Below are 18675 nucleotides of genomic sequence, written 5' to 3'. Positions count from 1 at the left end.
AATAGGACCGCGATTAATATATTTACGAGGACAAAGCAAACGATCCCAAACAGTGTGAATTGGATGGGTAAATACTGAGTTAGACCCATCGGCTATTTGCACGGGCGACCATTTTTTGTGGCGCCGCGAGAGCTGTGCCGGAAGAGCGCTAACGCAACCTCAGGCTCTTAGGAATGCTAAATTGTAAGCGACTTTAAACAAAGGAAAATTGGAGAGTAAGAGTACAGTTAACGACAAAAGTAGGTGATCAAATTAAAAAATTCAAATCGCTTTTAAACTTTTGTGGTGCTATCATCAATATTTTTTATGAACTAAAATAAACTCAAAGGGTTTACTTTATTTTAGATAAATAAAAAAATATTACATTTGAAGTCAATGTGTCGAAATAGTTTGAAGTTTCGAATTTGTTCATGATACTCTCAGCCACAAAATGCTGACTGTATCATGGACACGATGCTAGATTATAATGTATTTGCGAAATGTAAGGCGAAATAAAAAGGCGGTGTTTCAGGATCTGGAAAAATTATTGACTGTGTGTCGTCATAATTTACTTTCATGTCGTTTTTAGTATATGGTGATACCATACAATTCATTAGATAGGTATATATCACTATTTTCTGCTCAGTATCAGCTCGGAGCCTGGGATTTATACTTGATATGGATCACCATATCAGGTATATGATACACATATAAGTCTATCAAGGCTTACCCTTTATTGGGCGGCACACACGCGAAAAGTGGGTACCACGGCTGCACCTCTGCCTACCCCGTCGGGGATAGGGACGTGATGTATCTGTATTTCATAAAATTTACATAATTCTCAGCAACTTGCTGATTGTCAAGACAAGCTAGTGTGACTTCATGATAGATTAATTTCTTTGTAAATTAAAATGTAGAGATCAGTGGCGAAGGGTGAAATTTTCCGAAAATGAAGCTGGCATAAAATATAGGTACTAATACTTAATATAATTAGATAAACCATTATGCCAATATGAACTACTTATTTATTAATAATATTTTTTTATAGTTGGCTTACATATATTACAAAAGGAAAGCCGACAGGAATCGGGTAATACGGATCTTTCACTATTAGTAGAGACACTACACTTACTGATCAGACTTCCCTCGAATTTTCTTGTTATTTAGATAGCCACGTAATTCGTTGTTGCCACAGATTTTAACGATATCATAACATGGCAATAATGCGATAAATTATTACGAGATATGGCATGTATAGAAGTTTGTGCAAAAAATGTGTTGTTGCCTTGTTATTGCTCAACTTCTCATACTCATGAATCTTACTGGCCAATGTGTGTGTGTGTGTGTGTGATCGTATTTTGTTAAACTGCGTCTGTTTATATAAATAAAGCGTCCTTGATTTTGTTTTGACTCAAAACTGTCCTGATTTAATGTCGCAGGAAAATCACTACCTATAACAAAAGTATATGAATGAATATATGCAGTCTGGTCGGCTTTAAAATAATGTGTTGTACTAATATGCTGTTAATTGCACGACATTGAATAAAATATGCTTATATTTTAAAATACAAATTCGTTACAATATTATATCCTGTAATATAGTTTTGCTGACAGAGTTCCACTTTGTTTACAGCTAGCTATTATTATGAGGAAAATCCCGTTAGCACGCACACATGCTCGCACAATACACACAACAGCGTGTCGCGCGGAATAATTCGTGTTTTAGTGTGTAACATGTCTGTTCTCGTGAGCCGTAGGCAGTGGTAGAATGACACAGGATTCGCTAATATTATTGCCATATACGAGTAGTTATATCATAGAATTTATCGGACACTTTCAATTTATGAGACTTATATGTCCGCAGGTTCAAATCCCAAGGGCACACACCTCTGACTTTTCTAAAAATCATGTGTGTATTATTTGTGAATTTATCGTTCGCTTTAACGGTGATGGAAAAACATCGTGAAGAAACCTGCACATCTGAGAAGTTCTCTATAGGAATATCGAAGGTGTGTGAAGTCTACCAATCCGCACTAGGCGAGCGTGGTGGACTAAGGCCTAATCCCTCTCAGTAGTAGAGGAGGCCCGTGCTCAGCAGTGGGCAAGTATATAATACAGGGCTGATATTATATATTTAAATTTATAAATATATCGCATGAATCTATGTTTGAGATTGCAGTAATTGAATTGTGAACTTTGCGAGTTCACAGAGTAAGGGTTGCCGAACTACGTTCTAGAGATGTTTTAACATAAACCAATGACTGTCAACAGTCAGAGTCACAGTGCGAGTCGCAAGTCAATGTGGCGTGTCTGTCGTGGAGTGTTTTTGTCGCGTTTGACGCACTAACGCGCCATTTTACACGTTTTGAGAGCGGGTCGTATTCGTAAACATTTTTTGTGGCACTTCGAGTGTCGGTTTAAGTGCCTCAAATGAGTTATTTGTATAGGCGTCGTGGTTCCGGTGGTCGTGCGGGCTTGCGCGGTACCGGCTCCGCACGCACGTGTGCTCGCGACTCGCGGCTGGCGCATGCGGGCCGCACTTAGTGCTGACGCGCTGACCGCTGATGGAGGCTTAACGCAAACGTCCATTTGAGATTCTTATCGGTCGAGTTCCACTAAATGCTTGGCGTTCAGTAGTCACCGTCGGTAGCCGCGCGACGTCACCGCGCTCATAATGAATGCAATCGGGTCGAGGGCGCCTCGGGCGGTTGCGGTGCGCGGCGGGAGAGGTGCCCGATAACGCGCGCCTACTTCCGAGACGTTCCGAGCCATTAGCCTCACCGCGCTCCACTTAGCGTGCGGTACCTGCGCGGGCGCAGCAACGGTGTCGCGCAACACCGCGGCAGCATGTGGCACGTAGCGCACGTCGGCGCGTGCGGCCGTTATCTCGCGGTTACTTCACACATGTTACATCAGCGGAGATAGCGCAGAGCTGTTGCTTAACGCCTGCTTTTGTGACGCGGTGTGCTGGTCTGATGTTGGGAGTTTGCCCAATGTTAATTTTGGTGTTGGATGGTGGCCACTACGGCACATTTTTTCATAGAGTTCCATCCTAATGAGTTGAGTCGTGGAAGTAGCCGACGAACGCGCTGTAAAACAGGCCGCTACGCGCAACGTATCTCCATGTGGACGATGGTTTACCATTGAGTTCAGTCAAATCATCAAGCTAGCCATAAAAAGCTCTGTTCGTGGCGCATCGCACTCTCTGAGGACATTATCCTAAGTTTTTTAGTCCACGCCGACATGGCGCCTCATTAGTTCCGTGACCTACCGACATCACATATCTGTCAATGGTGCATCTATCCGACTTAACCCTCTTCCGAACACACTATTATGTTCACGGAGCAGCTCTACAAAAAACGTACCAAATTTCTTCTTTCTATTTAATTTTAAAAGTAATTAATCTCACTAAATTTAGAAACGCATTTAACACATATTTGCCAACTATAACTATGATCGGAAACAAATTTTGCTATCTTAATTAGTTTGCATGGTTTTAATGAACACAAACGTTATTATTATTCTCATTTATTTTGTTTTAAAACGGATATTATTACATCATTTTTTTAAATATAAAAGACTGATATATGCAATGTTGAAATAAGGATGTTGGCTGATTTAATTTAATTTATTAACCAATGAAAAATAATAATGTAAATACACAAACATAAAGGCGATAGGATATGTTACTTGAGAGTGAAACCGACTGCGGAAACGAATGTAGGTTCAAACCCATGGGCACGCACCTCTGACTTATTTAAAGTTATGTGTGTATTCTGTACGCATTGTAGATACAGCAATTTTAATATTCTAAATTACTCGCTATCATTACTGTAAGTATTACTATAAAGAATAATATTGAGTTTGGATCTATAACCCTATTTAATTTTTGACCAGGACCGGCGGCGGCGGCGCAGGCGGCGGTGTTTACACCCGGTGTTCGTACACAGGTTCCTCTCCGTACTTCGGCAATGGCGCCGAGCTCACACAGCCACAGATCTGGACCTCCACACCAGGTAAATGAGGGCTAATGACCTTCGCAGTAGATAGATTAGCTGCAATATGAGAGAGATAGTGCCACTAGTTTCGTATGATCAATGTATTTGCTGGAGTTCCAGTAAAATCCCTTTCCCAACTTTATTCTCATTCCTTGTCTAAAATCGACATCGCAACCCATAATTCCACTGGCATCTTAGCTAAATGAGTAGTGGTCACTCAGCATGAGGTTGACTGTATATTTACTTCCTTACCATCTACAATACGGCAACGGTTAGAAGACGGTGGGATCATAGTGGATGGGTGAACATTATTCATTGTTGCAGGCGGGTCGCCAAGCTACGGTGGCGCTGCTAGTGGCGGCGTGGTGCTATCAGATGAGTATACGGAGGCTGGCGGTGCTGGGGGCGCGGGGTGCGCGGAGGGAGGGTGCGGGGGCTCGCCTGCGCCGGCGCCTGCAGGTGCTCTACCCGCGTTCAGCGCGCGGTTCGGTGGTGCGTTCGCGGCGGCCACCTCACGACCCTCTACCGTCTACGGTGCATCAGCACTCGCAGCCAACGCTTATACGCATCAGGTGAGCACTTAAACAGTACTGAAGTTGGGTTTTGTGCAAGTTTAATGGGATTATCTAAATCTTCCTTGCTTTTAAATGTTATCAATGCAACCGTAAACATTTGATGTAAGGAAGGTCATCAATATACAGCATATCAAGCTAAAACACGATAATACTGTCCGTAAAGAAGACATCGCGAATTTAATACTTAAATTTCATTTTAAAAAATATTTTTATGCTCCAGTTTTGGCAGTATTTGTTTATGACTAATCGTGGTGGAAAAAACGTCTACACTTCCTGGTCAGGGACAAATTATTCTTCGTCGTATTTTCCTCATGATTACATTACGACGATGCATTATCTACCTTTGGATTGTACGCATATAAGGGGTCACTGAATGGTGTTGTGTAGAATTGGAAAGGAATTCCAATCCCCAGTTAACATAGTAACTGGTGGTAGGTCTCTCATATGTGAGAGTCCGCCTGAGTAGGTACACCGCAATGTCTATTTCTGCCGCCAAGCAGCAGTGTGTAGTCACTGTTGTCCGGTTTGAAGGACATTGTAGCCAGTGTAACTACTGGACATAATGAGACTTAACATCTCATGTCTCAGAATGGCGAGCGCAGTGGAATACCAAACAATACTTTGTAATTCAGTATTGGATGTTTCTACTGTTTATAGGCCGTCGTATCGCTTACCATCAGGCGAACGGCAAGCTCTTCTCGTCATTCAATCAAAAAAATACATCTATATAGACGCAGCCACACTAACAGCGTATTATTTTCAGGACGTCTGGGGCCTGGAAGGGAACCGACGGTCGCAGCTAACGTCCGCCGCTGCCAACCTTGCCGCAAGTAAGTAATAATACACTATAGGTTCATGAGTCAGAGTACAAACTCCAGTTGGCTAATAAGTACACGGAAAGACCAGTTTGAATTGGTCATATTTTCAAGTCTAAAAGAGTACAATACCTGATAAATTTATTTAAATACCTGTTTCAATACCTGATAAATTTATTTAAGTCGGTTTGAGGTTAGTTATGGCTGACGTGGCCATTTTTATTTAAAACTGGTATATTTTCTGGGTCATATATTCAGAGACTAAATCAACCAAATTTCGTTTTAAATGTAAATTGAAAACTTACCAAAAACGAGACAGCCTTGGATAAAACTAGGCCTATAATTTTTTTTGTCATATCTTTCATATCCAAAAGATTTTTCTATTTTTTTTTAAATACAGATATCTATACCTAGATGAGTGCAGTCCAATGCCAGGTTTCAGAAATACGTTATTTCTTCAAGTTTTAGCATTGCTAGTATTTTGGGTACTCATGATGCTTGCCAAGCCAATGGCTTAGGTACTCTCTTCATTTAGTTTAGTCTGTCCTGACCAAAGGATTATTTAATATTTTACTTATTGTAAATACATTTGAATATTGCTTAACAGCATAGGAGGTACTTCCCTAATAAAAAAGCTTGAGCATAATAGTGGTATTTAGAGACAAGCAATCAGAGATCCATATGATGTACACAACCATAGACTCCATGAAACATATTGTTTAGTAAAACAAGTCCACATAGCATTAAAAAGGACTTCAACCATAAGCACAACACAAACGTACATGTAACCCATGGGGTGATAACAGCGATTCGATAGCAGATAGCAACAGCGGCTATGTTTGCGTGTTTTTGTCGGGGTCAGGCGATAGCCCGCGCATCGCGCTCACCCGAATTATTTTTTATTACAGTGTAGACAGTCGATAACGCTACAGTTCCGGCGTTATTTACGACCCCAGTCCCGCGTTTTTTTTTTCATACTCAAACCTTCGTCTATCTTCGTATAAGTGTCGTTTCAGTTTTGTGGCCCATAAAATAAATTAATATGATTTCTCGGTGTTAGGTAGTAGTCGTACCGCTCAGTTGTTTGGAACCGGTTCATTAATCGCTTGTATGTATAATATAATAATAAATAATAATAATATCAGCCCTGTATTATATACTTGCCCACTGCTGAGCACGGGCCTCCTCTACTACTGAGAGGGATGTATAATATGTATAATATGCGAATAACAAATAAATGTAGGTTTTAAAATGTAATATGCGAAAGCGAATAACAAATGAATGTAGGTAAATATCGGGCAGACCTCACACGACAGATGGCGCTGTTGCCACCCACAAATTTGTTATGTTTAGGTATCGAATGTTTCGTAATCCTTCTCGATATTAGAGTAAGCCCAGCAGTGGGACAATATATAATAAACGGCTGATATTATTATTATTAAGTATATTATTAGGTTGCCTTATGGTGTAGTGGCTACGTGCTTAGATGCTGCTGTAGAGAAGCGGATTCAATACCCGTATAGAGCAATCAAGAATATTTTTTTTTATTTGATACGCACGTGATTTAATTAGTTATTTATACTCAGTTCATCATATCATCGTGGGGCGTTAAACTTAGCGAGTATTATGCGGTAGTTATATCTCTGCTTACTCCTCTGGGGATACAAACTGAACAATTTAATGAGCGGTAAAATAACAAAATATAAAGTTTGTTTGTAGTAATACATGAGATTACTTTGTGTGCGTCACTTGCTTTTTTTTAATGATTTTCTAGCCTTATCAATTACAAAGTCCGTTTTCTTAAATTTAGTATATTTTTACATCACGCATTTATCACGCGGTAGGCAGAGACACACCCACACTTCGGCAGTAAGATTTTGTGTAATATGGTGCCTATTTGACCAATACCAAACACTGGAATGGGACTGAGCATAAATTCTAATTATTTTGCTGGACATGGGTATCAAACTTGAGACCTCGCTGTAGCTGTAGTCGTAAAATACAAGGTTACAAATTTTTCACATTACTTAAATGTAAATAAACATAGTACCGATTTTTATCCACATTTTATTAACTATTTGTCATTCAAAATATATTAAAATAAAACGAATATAAGAACTTATATTTTTTTAATAAATATTTTTTTATTTAAGTAATTAAATATTGATGGACGTTTAAATATTTGTTGTAAATATGGAATGTTAGTACGCAACACACGTTTTTGGATATTATTAGCTTATGAATTGAATTTAAGGAAAATCGTTTATCGTCGGAAAAAAATAACCATCGTGTTACTTTAACACGAAATACCTTCACACTTCAATAAAGAGACTTTCCCGCCCTCACACCCACCACTACAACTCCTGTAAGCCAGGATCAGCAGTGGCACGCATTTTATGACACCGAGCAGTGAAGCTCGGCGAGTCTCAGGGAAAACTAATTTGTCATTATCCCGCAACGAAATTAATCAAATAGAAACATAGGGAGGAGTTGCATATATTAATTATCCACTTCCCTCCTTAGCAACACTTCAGTATAGTAGGCAATACGCACACTCATAACACGTACCTATCTACGTCAATAATATAAGGCCAAACCTGAAACATTAAATACAACTTTAACACCCTAAAAGATACGTGACATAATATTTAAAATCACATTTATATTATACGCCAGAATAGAAAATCAATCCCACTGAACCGTAAACGCGAAACAATTAAAAAACATTATTTTTAAATTTTAAACTAAGGTACTTAATTAGTGTTCCAATAATTTTTAATTGGCGATTCAAATAACCTCAAAAGTGACACATCGTAGTGACGCAAATTATAAATATTATTACACACAAACAATATAACATTCGCTCTTAATTCAGCCAGCCACTTAATTATGTTTTTAAAACAATTTAAATCGTAATTCATATGTTTTTATCATATACTAGCTTGGTTCAGCGGTTCCGCGTGCGTATATTTTTACTGGAATAAATATTTTCATAGGGTAAAAAGTCTATAGCACTCAGGAGTCATTTAGCTTCCTATCAGTGAAAGAATTAAAAAAATCGGTTCCAGTTTCGAAGATTAGCTCGTACTAACCATATACTCACAAACTTTTTCTCGTATAATAATAGGTATTAATGTAGAAAAACACACTTAAACAGAGCTTTATATTCATTATATACAAAGTTTAAAATTCGTTGTACAATGACATTAACTCTTCCTCGTAGACTTATATAACGTTCTAGTAAGACCCTTAGAGTTTAATTATCTGGTTTCACTATACAAAAGCATTATGTAGAAATTTTTACGAATGGTCAAGATCCACAATGTTTGTTTACATGGTTATCAATAAAAGCAATGTCTGTTATACTCTAGTATTTAGATAAAGAGTTTATAGATATCACGGTTTTAAAGCAGGGTAGTTAAATTATAGAGAACAACTCAAGATGACCCATGAACATTGAACACGCACAAAGCTCGGGGAATTGTTATTAGAATAATTGCGGTTTGCAATATTTCTGTAAATATAATTGCTTTATTTCTGTGGTCAAAACCTGTGTTCAAAGATGTTTGAAGGGCTTATTTAGTATAATGGAGTAAGTGCAAATACAGGACGAAACATTTCGTCCCATATATAAAATACTTACCCATTTGGTACTTACAAATAGCAAATTCGTGAATTTGTCACAGGTGTGACGTTTGACGTCTCAAGATGACGAGCGCAGTGGAGATGCGGTTCTTTGTGATAGATTTGTGTAACACAACTGTTTATGAATAGCAAAGATTATAATCAATTGAGATAGACGTTTGAATCTACCGACTTCAGCCGTTTTCAATAAACGATCCCAATCTCAATCTTTTATCCCATTCCGAGAATGAACCAATCAGAATAACTCATTTGTAAGCATGTCAAAAATTCTTTGTTCTGATTGATCCATTTTTGAAATAGATCGAAAAAAGCGATTGGGATAATTTATGGAAAATTGCGGTTATTGTCTCTTCTAATATCCTGCATACTGAGACACATAGAAACAATGAAATTCAATAAATTATTGTGTAGTATTTTATATTACATTTATTGCATAGTCACACAAAATAGGAGTGTGAGTCAATCTTGTTCAGTTCGCAACAGACAATACAAACATAATACGCAGCAGATATTAATAGCACATGCCTAGAGTGAGCTCGGGCAAAAAGCAATCATAACACTTCATATTATGAGTTAATAGAATGTGGTGCAAGTGGCGGGGGCGGCGCGCGGCGCGGGCGGCGGGCGAGGCGATGATCGCTAGTGCCGTCATAAAAGTTTACAGCCGAGCGGTTGTTTGCGTAGGTCCCGACAAAAAACAAAACGTCTCCTTTTAAAATGAAGTCGTTCCCTTTTAAGCGCATTAAAATGGCATTCCGTAAATGGTATCGGATAAGGCACGTGCCGCGCGCGCAAACACCGTCGTCCGTCCATCGGTGTGTCCGTCCGGCGCGGCGCGGGCCCGGCCGGGGCGCATGCTTGTCGCGTGACATCACGCGCACATGGCCGCGGGTCCCGTTACAGCCCAAACACGCCTAATGACATGCACGTTCACTTCAGCGCGGTAATTATGCGTAATCGGAAACGCGATGTTTCAGTTGGATCTGTGAAGTGTTCTGTGCGCCTGCGCAGAGAACCGCTTGCCCGTCGCGTGTAATCCTACACCGCTAATCGCTGCGATGTGGACTTGATGGGTCGTCACTCGCCGCGGTGTGCGTTCTGTACACTACGCCAATACACTCTTTCATGCGCACATTTGAATAAACAGTGTAATACGGCGAATTTTCGTCGAATCACTCAACATTGTATTTTGTTGATTGATAATAGAGCTCATTTATATGATGTTCGAAACAACGTAGAATATCTGCTTAAATTAAAATAGGTCTGACATTCTTTGCATGCTTTTTGGAGTCTAGAGTATGTATAACTATCTTGACCAGTAGTCCGATGGTAAGCATAGTGGAGCCTATAATGGTAGGCATTAGGGCTTCATCGATTATGTGGCCTTATTACTTGATGAATAAACTGTTCGCGGCACAGCTTCTGAAATGAGATACAGAAGGTTTCCTATAACGAATAGTATGCAGTCTTGTTTCTTTTCGCACAGAATCGTCTAAACGAGCTTAGGGTAGTAGTAGCGTAGTGGAGTGATTAGTCAATGATTGATTACCAAATATTGCTGTGCGTTATGAGATTTGTAAGCTAATATCACGACTAAAGCTTTAAATATGTAGACAGAGATATTACTAGTATGCTTTTGATTTGACCAATCCATTTCAACCCCATGTAGCGATAGCCTGTCCACATATCGGATCCAAAATCAAATTCAAGCGGTATGTTTTTATAATTTACATTTTCGATTACTCGAATCGGTATCGCAATCAGCTTAGTTCTAATTAGTTTCAATAGTCAGTACCTAAATATTTTGACAACTAAATCCTTTAATAAACTCAAACGAACGGAGGCTATTAGTAACTGTATTACTATACGTCTATATGTCTTGAGAACGGTCGCGGAACATTCGCGTTCAGCTGAGCTGGCAAAACAGCATGTTCCGAGAAACGGAGCGGGTCGTCGGGTCAGCGGCGCGGGTCACTCGCATGAATGGCGTGCCACCGTGCCACCTGTGACGTCACGCAGAATCCGTTGCAAGTGCTTGCGCAGCGGACCCCCGCCTCCTGCGCCCGCGCAGATCCAGTTCATATACTAACAAATGCCTACCGTTCGTTTGTTTTATTTAATGATTTTGGGATGCTGTTCTGTTATTGAATGAATTTTTGAGGATTGGAAAGTAATTATGATGGATTCAGAATTTGTTCTATAAAGGCCACGTCATGAAGTTTGAGTCATAGGCGAGCCTTTGTTTGCGAATTGTTGCACTTAATGGACGCCACGTGACACATGCAGCCGACTCTTGTACTATGCATGTCCTAAACATTAGTAAAACTCTCTTTGTCACAAACACGTGTAGGTATTTCCGGATAATGTTTTTAATATAATACTAATATAGTAGGTATACTGAAAGGTAGTAGCAACTGCAACAAACAGAAAATTAAAAGCAAAATACTTTTTCTTGCTTATGTGATTATTAATTTATATTTATCCATTCTCAAAATGTTCACCTATCGCAGTGCAAGTGCTTTTATATTCGACGAAATGTGTATATACGTGTAATGAAAATAAAATGCTGATTGTTGTTATGTCGAGAGAAATAATTACAAATCATATATGTAAAGCTAGTAAAATATGAAGTTGAGAGAGCTCACGAGAGCAGAGCTCACGAGTTTGCTTCCTCTATATACACTGGTGAGTGCAGGCACGCGCGGCTACTGGCCGACGTTTATTTGGCTTTGTTAATGAAAACAAGTCGAGTCAGCGTCTGGCGAGGCCTCGTCCGCGCCGTGACTCACTGTCAAGGTCGCGATGTTTCCACGCCTCGAGAGCGCGAGGCGACATGTTTCCATTATGTAACGATTGTGCTGAGCCAGCGACGCGCCCGTCCCCGCGCGCCGCTGGCTCAGCGCGTTGCGGCGCTGACGCCGGCGGCGCGCGGGCGCGCGAGTGACTAACGTGTGTTGCGCGCAGTCGAGATGGCGGAGTTTTTCACTGAGGGGCGCGAGTGCGTGAACTGCGGCGCGATCCACACGCCGCTGTGGCGGCGCGACGGCACCGGGCACTACCTGTGCAACGCGTGCGGTCTCTACAACAAGATGAACGGCATGAACCGGCCGCTGAAGCAGCCGCGGCGGCTGGTACGTCAGCGGCACGCCGCGCACGCGCTCGCCGCGCCACCACACGACGTACGCAACTCATGCGTTCCGCTCGACTAACCCGCCCGCCCCCGCACTCTCCGCTCGCCCGCGAGAGATCCGCGCCCGCCGAGCGTCAGCGGCCGCGACGCGCTCAGTGACATTGTGTTGGTTGCAGTGGCCGCGGACGGGGCTTCGCCGGGCGCGGATTTCTACAAAGGCTTCCTGTATAACGGCATCGCGTCGTCGCACGCGCTGCCCGCGCCGGCCCCGCTCCCAGCCTCCACCCCCTCCGACTACAAAACGAAGAAAGGGGTACGTGAGTCCCCGCTCCCTCTCCCGCTCCTGGCTCCCCAGTCCATCTCCCTCGCATCAGCACCTTGCTTTAACACCCGCTCGCTAACACTCATACCGCTCGCTAACTGTCACGTGCAATGCATGGGTACTGGCGGCCCGGCGCGGCGGAGAGTGACGGACGTGCAATGTGTGCAGATGGGGACGAAGCGGCCCGGCATGTCGTGCACCAACTGCCACACCACCACCACGTCGCTGTGGCGGCGCAACGCGCACGGCGAGACCGTGTGCAACGCGTGCGGACTCTACTACAAGCTGCACAACATCAACCGTCCGCTTGCCATGAAGAAGGACTCCATCCAGGTAAGCCCATGCGCCTCCTAAATATCTTTAAAATAAAAAAGTCAAATTCATTGAAGTAACTTAACATACAACTCCTGTTGCGTTTCAGACGAGAAAGAGAAAACCCAAGAACAGTATAAAAACCGAGAGGGGTATCAAGACTGCGGTGCAGCGTACGGTCGCGGTCGGCGGAGTCAAACTAGAAAACCTAAGTAAGTTAAAGCCCTTGCTGGATATGCATGCTTTATATGAGTAGTACAATATCCCTAAGACATCGTTGGTGCAACCCACTAGCCTCGCAAACGTCTCACTAAAGCTAATTGATCAAGGTTCTTTTCCAATCAACGTTGGATGCCCTATGTGACGAGTTATCTTTTATAATCATTACTACCCTTAACATTTAAAAAAATTTCACCTTACCTTATATTTTCACCTTACCTACTTGACCTTATATTTTCCCTAATTCTTTACGGGCTCTTTATACATAATATAGTTTCGTTTAATCTACAACTAGCGCCATCTTGTAAAATGAATGTAACCTATACATATTAATTATATACCTTAATTATTTGGAATATGTATATGCATTCACGAAATTAATAATACAGAATTTTAAAAATCTTGTTGCATCTTGAATTTTAACTTTTAAAGAACTTTTTGATCGTAAAAACATATTTTCATTGCCTTTACAAAGGACACAATTTAAAAAGTTACAATGAGTGCGGTGCTAATGTTCTTTCCTTATAATTACAGTGGATAGTGGCGTGAGCGGGGGCGGTGGAGGCGGCGGCGGCGCTGGTGGAGGGACCGGTGGCGCGCGCTCCTCGCTTAGCATGGGCTACTTCATGCAGCACGCCATGAAGCTAGAGGAGCCGCCGCCAGCGCACGCGACGCACGCGGCGCACGCACACACGCACACGGCGCACGCGCTAGCGCACGCACACGCGCACGGGCACTCGCTGTACGACGAGGCGGACTACCGGCGCACCCCCGCCGACGCCGAGCGGCTCGACCGCCCCACCGTGGTGTCCATGGGCAGCTGAGCCGCGCGCCTACAGACCTCACCAACCGACGTCATAATAATATTTATGTTGTGTATTTAGAGGCGGCGCGTTGTCGCGTCGGAACAAATCGTGAATCTCGATACGATCGCGGGACGGTAACGTAGAATCTCAGTCGTGTAAGTCTAGATTAATATATTGTACGAGTGGAGAGCGCAGGCGAGCGAGTCCGACCAAAGAGTCGTTGCTAGTTGACCAAAAAGCAGGCGGGACTCGTCCCGTCCCGAGTAGTTTCTTTGCTACGCGGTAGATATATTTAATAATTGCTAAATACGAGTAAGTATTGCAGAGAGCTCAACGAATTTGAAACCAATGTGACAAAAATAATAATAAGCCAATAAGTGGGTGCTAGGTTAAGTTAGGACGATGTGAACGTGTCACGTGCGTGTAGTGTTACCAAACGACGAGTAATCTATGAGACTGTGCCTGAACTATACCTGCGTCATTCCTATCTAGATAATAATAGCTTTAGGTGCGACGAGAATAACTAATATCTATAATAATTATTATATAGAGGCTGTTTTCTAGAACTGATATTTTATCTGACGTTATAATATTTTTGATAAAGTTTTCGTAATAAAGAGATATTGTAAGCGCGATCGCGCGATAGAGATCTTATTTAAACTCCATGACTTGAAGAAACATTCCACGAATTTATCACTATAGTTTTAGTTAGCGTAGGAAGCGGCCGGCGCAAACAGCGGCTACTTATTAAACATTTCAGGGCCGCTGTAGGTCGTCGGGCCCTCGTTGTTATTGTTATGTATATATGGGTGGAGAGGGTCGCGTCCACGGTCTCTCGCGGGATAATGCAGACACCGCCCCGCCGTGGCGCGTCAGGTCCCTCGTAGCTTATGTTTGAGGAGGAGCGGGTTCGCTGCGCACACGCTGATAAAATCGAAGTTCTCATTACGTTTAAATGTTAATGAAATACTGGTTGTATTGTAGATGATACTAGATGTCGCTTAAAGAAAGAAAAATAAATGAAGGTTCTGCTTGTATTGTTCAAAACCAGATGTCGCTTCTATGCAATTTCATGTCTTCGATGTTTCTTTGAAACGCTTAAGTTATAAAAATAGAATATTATCGGTTTATCTATCATCTTCATATTATTGATAATTAAACGTCACCATATGTGAAGGCAAGTTGCCACCCCGATAAGTCCAGTATCTTAGATTTTTTTAAATCAAATTTCCCACTGTGTTCTTTCATTAATACGACGTAGTCAATATATCTCCAACTATCTCATTTGTAATAATAATTTGTAATGAACCATTTATTCTCGAATAAGTATAAGTAGACCAGGCGAATAATTTATAAAAAACGATTTAAAACCATTTTTAACTGATCCATGAAACAACATCGGTTTGTGTCGTATGGAACTCGTGCCTTGCTGTCGAGTGTTGTATGTTGTATTGAAATATATCACTGTTGTAGAGTATGAGTACGTATAGAACGTGCGCATGCGCACGCCTGTGCGTGGACAGCGTGCGCGCGCACACCAATATATTGTGTAAATATTATGTAAGAAATCAAAACTACACATAAAATAAATTTCATTATGTATTGCACTGTTTTATTTGGTATAAGCGAATTGCGTATTGACTGTGAGCAGTTGCTGAACCAGACTATTTAACAACTGGCAATCCCTATTTCCTTTACCACCACAAATAACACTATTAAGATTTAACTCAATAATACCCTCATAAGAACGAAATCAATTAGTAACAGAGGGCCATTACACAGAGATTGACCTAACTTCCTTTGAACTATAATAACAGAAGAATTTGTGCGTTGCAGCCAACGAAATACAGATTACGTGAGATTCAACGGAATACTGGCAACTCCACATACTTCATGGATATTATGCAGATAAAAATAAACGTCACCGATAAACAACCTCCGTGACTAGACAAAATTCAAATACAATAGAATCCGCTTATAATGACTACGAACACAAGTGACAATCATGCAAAGACTTCTAATATTATATCGAGTGGACATTGGCATGATTGTCCTACAAAACCTTTGCGCTCATGCAATGGTCATTCAAACTTCTGTGAAGTAGCACAACTAATATAAAATACTTCATATTTTATCCATATCGTGATTTGCAGTTTTATTGCGCACATTAGTATATTTTCTGTAGTTATGTCATTTTGTATTAATATCTCACGACGCTGTGAAATATTTTCACTCGGACATTTCAAATAATACAACGACTTATTCCCAATTGATAATATAATATCCGGTCTGTAACTAAGTATACTGTTTAACGTCTTTGCAACCATGTCTTATTATACGAACCTCATACAAAGAACGAAGATAGTTATTTGAACAATGGTGTCGGTCATGTATATTTTGATAACTTTTGCCCATGTCTCCGCCCACGTGCAGAAGTTTTACCTTGATAAAAAGTAGCCTACAGCCACTACTTTTATTAGTGAAAGAATTTTCAAAATCGGTTCAGTGGTTCCAGAGATTACACAACAACTAGCGAGACCGTACTATTTGCCGGCAACACATACATAAACACAACAGTCTATACAATAAACAATAAAACACAGGAAAAAAAGCCCCTACAAACAAACAAATAAACTTTTCCTATACATAATATTAGTATAATATATAGATATGCCTTGCAGTTATGGCGCTCCTACAGATAAGACCAGTGGAAAAGGTAGTATGTATTAGCAGCTATCCAACCTCATATTAGATATATGGCGGCCGCCCCACGTCGTAAATAACTTAAATGAATAACAATTACTGATTATTTACAGTCTCATCGCGTTATCAAAGCCACAAATCATAAAACAATGCGAACAGTGGTACAAAATACAGTCCTTACTCGTGCAATTGCAATGCCATACAGGGGTAACTTTACATTACTAAAATCATATCTTTATCTTTTTGAAAATAACAGTTTACAAGAAGTTTTTCAAGTCGTAGGAGTAAAATAAAAAAGTGTAAGTTTGGAACAACATAACAATTTTTTTGCCTATTTTTATTACTACTCCGAAAGAGCTAAAATATAATTTAAGGTCATAAGGATTAAAATAAAGGATCTTATCAAGAATATAATTAATTCTGCATTATCTATTGAATTGAGATAAAATTAAAACGAATTGGCACATGAATCATATGTTTATATTACAATATCCTCCAATTTCTTATACATTATATAATATATAAAAAACCGGACAAGTGCGAGTCAGACTCGCGCATCGAGGGCTCCGTACAAACCTGTAGGTAAGTATATAAGTAATAGTTCACTCATCACGATAATTGAGTCATAGTTATGGTATTTTTATTGCAAAATGAAATCCATAACATTACAATATGGAAAGCTGAAGGAGCATAAATTAAAGACAAAGGTCTAAAAAAATTAGGTTTTCGCAATTTTTCCTTTATACGTGCTATAAAACTCAGTTTCATGCCAAATTTCAAGATTCTAGGTCGATTAGAAGTAACCTTTAGGTTTTGATTCCCTTGCGAGTATTATGCGAGTATTATCTGTACTATAAGGCGTTGCTTCTTACCAAATTTTAAGATTCTGAGTTCACGGGAAGTACCTTGAAGGTTTTGATTCCATTGCGTGTTTCGAAAATTTGCGGCATAAACGGTCGTATCTCTTGATTGCGTTGGCTTAGAAGTTTGATTTTTTCGCGTAGTGTTTAGCGTTGTAAGCGAAACTCTTACGAAAATATTTAAACAATCCTGCATCTCAGTGGTAAAGGGTCCATATAATCCGATTCCTGCCGACTTCTCTTTATGTAGAATTTCTGTAGAATCTAATTATCATTACAAATATTTGTAGACTGCATTCATGCGTATTAGTACCTACATGTTCTGCGGGTTCCATTTCGAAAAATTATACCTTTCGCCACTTCTACGCCATATATAAATAGGTGAGAAGTAGTGGCGAAGGGTGAAATTTTCAAAAAAGGAAACCTTAAAACATAGAAGTACTAATAATGTGCATAAATACGGTCTGAAAATCTTTTTAATATTAATGAGATTTTAAATAAATTATGAAATGGAAGCCGGCAGAAATCGGCTTATATAGACCCTTCGCTATTGGTGAAAAGAAATACTAAACTTACAAATGTGGCTCTACGCAAAGCAAATTTAACGAAGAAGTTATGATGAACTCTACATCCAACATTTACGGCTCTACAAACAAAAACTTTAGCGAAGACGTTAGTATGAATATTGTGGCTTTAAAACAAAACAATTCTACTCATAGTAATGAAGTTATACCAAGCTATTATAGATGGAAGTAGCTACCCTGGTAATCGATATACTAGGGTATATTTACGAGCTCGCGTTGCGTAAAGTTCCGCGCCTATCCTAGATAACGTATGATGCAATATTCAACCAAAATCTCACCCGATACGCCATGAAGGCTAATAGTTTGAGGTTTATTAAATATTCGATTGTTATTGTTACTGGTGGTAGGTCATATGTGAGAGTCCGCCTGGGTACGTGCCACCGCAATGTCTATTTCTGCCGCCAAACAGCAGCGTGTAGTCACTGTTATATTCCGGTTTGAAGGACATTGTAGCCAGTTTAATAACTGGACATAGACTTAACATCTCATGTCTCACGATGGCGAGCGCAGTGGAATACCAAACAATACTTTGTAATTCAAGGTGTCGGATGATGTTACTTCTGTTTATGGGCGGTCGTATCGCTTACCGTCAGGCGAACAGCAAGCTCGTCTACGTCATTCAAATGACTAAAACAAATATATAGCTGTGAGTCAGAAAATGCGGTTCTGCTCTATAACATGGTTAATTAGATTATCTTATCGTTCTTACTGCTATTTATCTATCAAG

At 40.5% G+C, this 18675-nt stretch overlaps 1 protein-coding gene across 5 annotated transcripts in view; it reads left to right on the top strand.

The window, feature by feature from the left end:
• LOC115456246 (transcription factor BCFI) overlaps positions 1-15403 on the top strand; it is a 40053-nt gene extending 24650 nt beyond the window's left edge. For 3 of the 5 annotated variants that reach the window (XM_030185234.2, XM_030185233.2, XM_030185230.2), the window contains exons 3-9: positions 3877-3995; positions 4302-4549; positions 5316-5382; positions 11977-12191; positions 12633-12797; positions 12886-12988; positions 13530-15403. In XM_030185234.2, coding sequence (XP_030041094.1) covers positions 3877-3995; positions 4302-4549; positions 5316-5382; positions 11977-12191; positions 12633-12797; positions 12886-12988; positions 13530-13819 — 1207 coding nt within the window. In that variant the 3' untranslated portion in view covers positions 13820-15403. Of the gene's footprint in view, positions 1-3876; positions 3996-4301; positions 4550-5315; positions 5383-11976; positions 12192-12318; positions 12456-12632; positions 12798-12885; positions 12989-13529 lie in introns of all 5 variants that reach the window. The other 2 variants (XM_030185231.2, XM_030185232.2) reach the window with 2 other exon arrangements.
• The last annotated feature ends 3272 nt before the right edge of the window (positions 15404-18675 follow it).

Source organism: Manduca sexta, chromosome 28, assembly GCF_014839805.1.
Source record: "Manduca sexta isolate Smith_Timp_Sample1 chromosome 28, JHU_Msex_v1.0, whole genome shotgun sequence".
In the NCBI taxonomy this organism is placed as follows: Eukaryota; Metazoa; Arthropoda; class Insecta; order Lepidoptera; family Sphingidae; genus Manduca; species Manduca sexta.
The sequence above is the reverse complement of the archived record's forward strand: the minus strand, read 5'-3'. Positions and strand labels throughout refer to the sequence as shown.